At 54.6% G+C, this 2,909-nt stretch overlaps 1 protein-coding gene across 1 annotated transcript; it reads left to right on the top strand.

The window, feature by feature from the left end:
- Positions 1–769: 769 nt before the first annotated feature.
- On the top strand, positions 770–1,696 carry LOC127747916 (uncharacterized). The gene has a single exon (XM_052262514.1). It carries the CDS (start codon positions 770–772, stop codon positions 1,694–1,696), a length of 927 nt encoding a protein of 308 aa, XP_052118474.1.
- Positions 1,697–2,909: the final 1,213 nt, after the last annotated feature.

Below are 2,909 nucleotides of genomic sequence, written 5' to 3'. Positions count from 1 at the left end.
TGCCCTTGCGGGGCCCACCCCTGATACGATATATATGGGGGTCTAGCTCTTCCCCGAGGTACGTCACACATTCCACCTATTTATTTCTCGCCTGCACACTAACTGACTAGAGCGTCGGAGTGTCTTTGCAGGTGACACCCCTCTCTCCACAACAAGAGCTCGGCAGCTCGGTTGGCCCGATCCGATCACAACCGATCAGAACAAAGCATCCCCACCATCTCAAACCTCCACCCGAATCGTCTGGTAACCAACCAACCGAACATTGGCGCCGTCTGTGGGGACTGCCTAAATGGACGTCGTGCCGGGCACTGGAGACCAAGGCCGAACAGCCGGTGCAGAGGGGGCAGCCTCTGTCGCCTCACCGGGAGGGCGACGAAGGTCCTCCCGGCAGCGCAATGAACCACGCACAAGGACGCGAGAGACACGCCCCTTCGGAGGAACTGGCGGCGACAGCGCCAGGATAATGCAGGAGCTACGCCATAGGGTCCAGAACCTGGAATGACAACTAGCCGATCAGGAGCATAACCGATGAACAACTGACCCTAGCTACTCCCCGTCTCCTGAAAGCCGAGAGAGAGATTGCCACCGAAGTCGCTCCCGGCACGCCTCCGCTTCCAGAACGGAAGCGGAAAGCACCCAAGAAGATTCGCCTATCCCGAGAAGACGAAACGACACAATCATCTACTCCCGAGGCAAGGAAACGCGCCTCACGGGACAAGATCGTGAGGACGGGGAAGAGAGGCCTGTGAAGACACGGCGACCCGTGATAATGGGCGCCACCCTATTCCACCGATCCATCCTCGAAGTTCGGTTGCCGAAGCACTTCGACAAACCAACGGACATGAGGTATGATGGAACCCAAGACCCTCTGGAACACCTCACGGCCTTCGAGGCCAGAATGAATCAGGAGGGAGTAGGAGACGAGGTGAGGTGCCGGGCCTTCCCGGTCACCCTGGCAGGGCCTGCGATCCGGTGGTTTAACGGCTTCCCACAAGGATCCATCTACGAGTTTTCGGACATTAGCCGTGCCTTCTTAGCCCAATTCACAACACGAATAGCAAAGACTAAGCACCCGATCAACCTACTTGGGATAACCCAAAGGCCCGGGGAGCCGACCAGAAAATACCTGGACCGGTTCAACGATGAATGCTTAGAAATCAACGGCTTAACCGACTCGGTGGCCAGCCTCTGTCTGACGAACGGCCTCCTCAACGAGGACTTCCAAAAACACCTCACCACGAAACCGGTTTGGACGATGCACGAGATCCAAACTGTAGCTAAGGAATACATAAATGATGAGGAAGTCAGCCAAGTCGTGGCTGCCAATAAATGGCACTCCTCCTACAATCCACCTAGGCAACAAGGTAATGGAGAAAGACAGAAGGAGCAAGCCAGAGATGGAGGGCCGAGCAAGGCACCCAGACCGTTTCCCCGGATCGGAAAATTTACTAACTACACTCTGCTCACTCTTCCCATCATGGAAGTTTATCAGCAAATAGCCGAGAAAGGAATCTTGTCGAAGCCCCGACCACTCAAGGATCATAGTGGGGGAAACAAGAGCCTCTACTGTGACTACCACAAGGGCTATGGGCACCAAACACAGGACTGCTTTGACTTGAAAGACGCACTAGAACAAGCGATAAGGGACGGTAAACTAACAAAATTCTCCCATCTTATAAGGGAGCCGAGGAGATGACATCGCGACCAAGACGAAGAGGGCAAGACCCGGTCGGCGAAACGGCGACAAGAGCCAGAAGACAAAGACCACGGCCTCACCGTGATAAACGTAGTAACCGCCAAAAATACCGCACCAAGGTCGAGATCGGCACACAAGAAAGACACCAATGTCCTGGCGGTCTCCTCCCCGCTGGTGCGAAGCTCTAAGAAGCCCCCATCCATCTCTTTCGGCCCGGAAGACCAATGGTTCGACGAGGCCCCTGAAAACTCACCCATGGTCATCACGGCCAGAGTGGGAACCGGCCTCGTCAAAGGAATCCTTGTCGACACGGGGGCAGACTCGAACATTATGTTCAGCAACGTGTTCAACGCACTGGGGTTAAGGGACGCCGACCTATCGACTCACCAGCACGGGGTCATCGGGTTAGGTGACCACTTCATCAAGCCAGACGGAGTGATATTCTCTGCCGATTTCCATGGGACAAGCCCAAGGCCGAAGATCGGTAATGGCTGAGTTCGTGGTTCTCCGAGACTCCACAACCTACAACATCATCTTGGGAAGAAAGACGATTAACGATGTTGAGGCGATAATCAACACAAAGCTACTAGTCATGAAGTTTGTTACCGACGACGGATCTATAGGGTCCATAAGGGGAGATCTAGAAACGGCAGTTGCTTGCAACAATGCCAGACTCTCCCTAAGGAAGAAATCTAAGGAGGCGTCGGGGGTGTTCCTGGCCGACCTGGACGCCAGAGTTGACGACAAGCCCAGACCGGAACCAGAGGAGGACCTGAAGAAGTTCAGGGTCGGTGACACGGAAGAAAAGTTCACGTTTGTCAATAGAAACCTTCCACATGAATTGAAGGAGCCTCTGGTAGAAATGATCAGGGCCAATGGGGATTTGTTCACCTGGACACCGGCCGACATGCCGGGCATAGACCCCAAAGTCAAGTCGCACCACCTAGCCATTAAATCGGAAGCCCGCCCGGTAGCCCAGAGGAGGAGAAAGATGTTGCGAGAGAGGGCAGAGGAGGTGGCCAGGCAGACGGCCAGCCTCCTAGAAGCGGGCTTCATACGGGAACTAGACTACTCGACCTGGCTTTCGAATGTAGTTCTAGTAAAAAAGCACAGCGGCAAATGGAGAATGTGCGTAGACTACTCTGACCTCAACAAGGCATGCCCTAAAGATTGTTTCCCCCTCCCCAACATAGATGCACTCGTCGACGCGGCG

Source organism: Arachis duranensis, chromosome 1 (assembly GCF_000817695.3).
Source record: "Arachis duranensis cultivar V14167 chromosome 1, aradu.V14167.gnm2.J7QH, whole genome shotgun sequence".
Taxonomy (NCBI): domain Eukaryota; kingdom Viridiplantae; phylum Streptophyta; class Magnoliopsida; order Fabales; family Fabaceae; genus Arachis; species Arachis duranensis.
Note: the sequence above shows the minus strand (reverse complement) of the source record. Positions and strands in the feature narration are given on the sequence as shown.

Coding starts and splice junctions, on each gene's coding strand:
- LOC127747916 (XM_052262514.1), top strand. CDS start 770: ATGGGCGCCACCCTATTCCACCGATCCATCCTCGAAGTTCGGTTGCCG.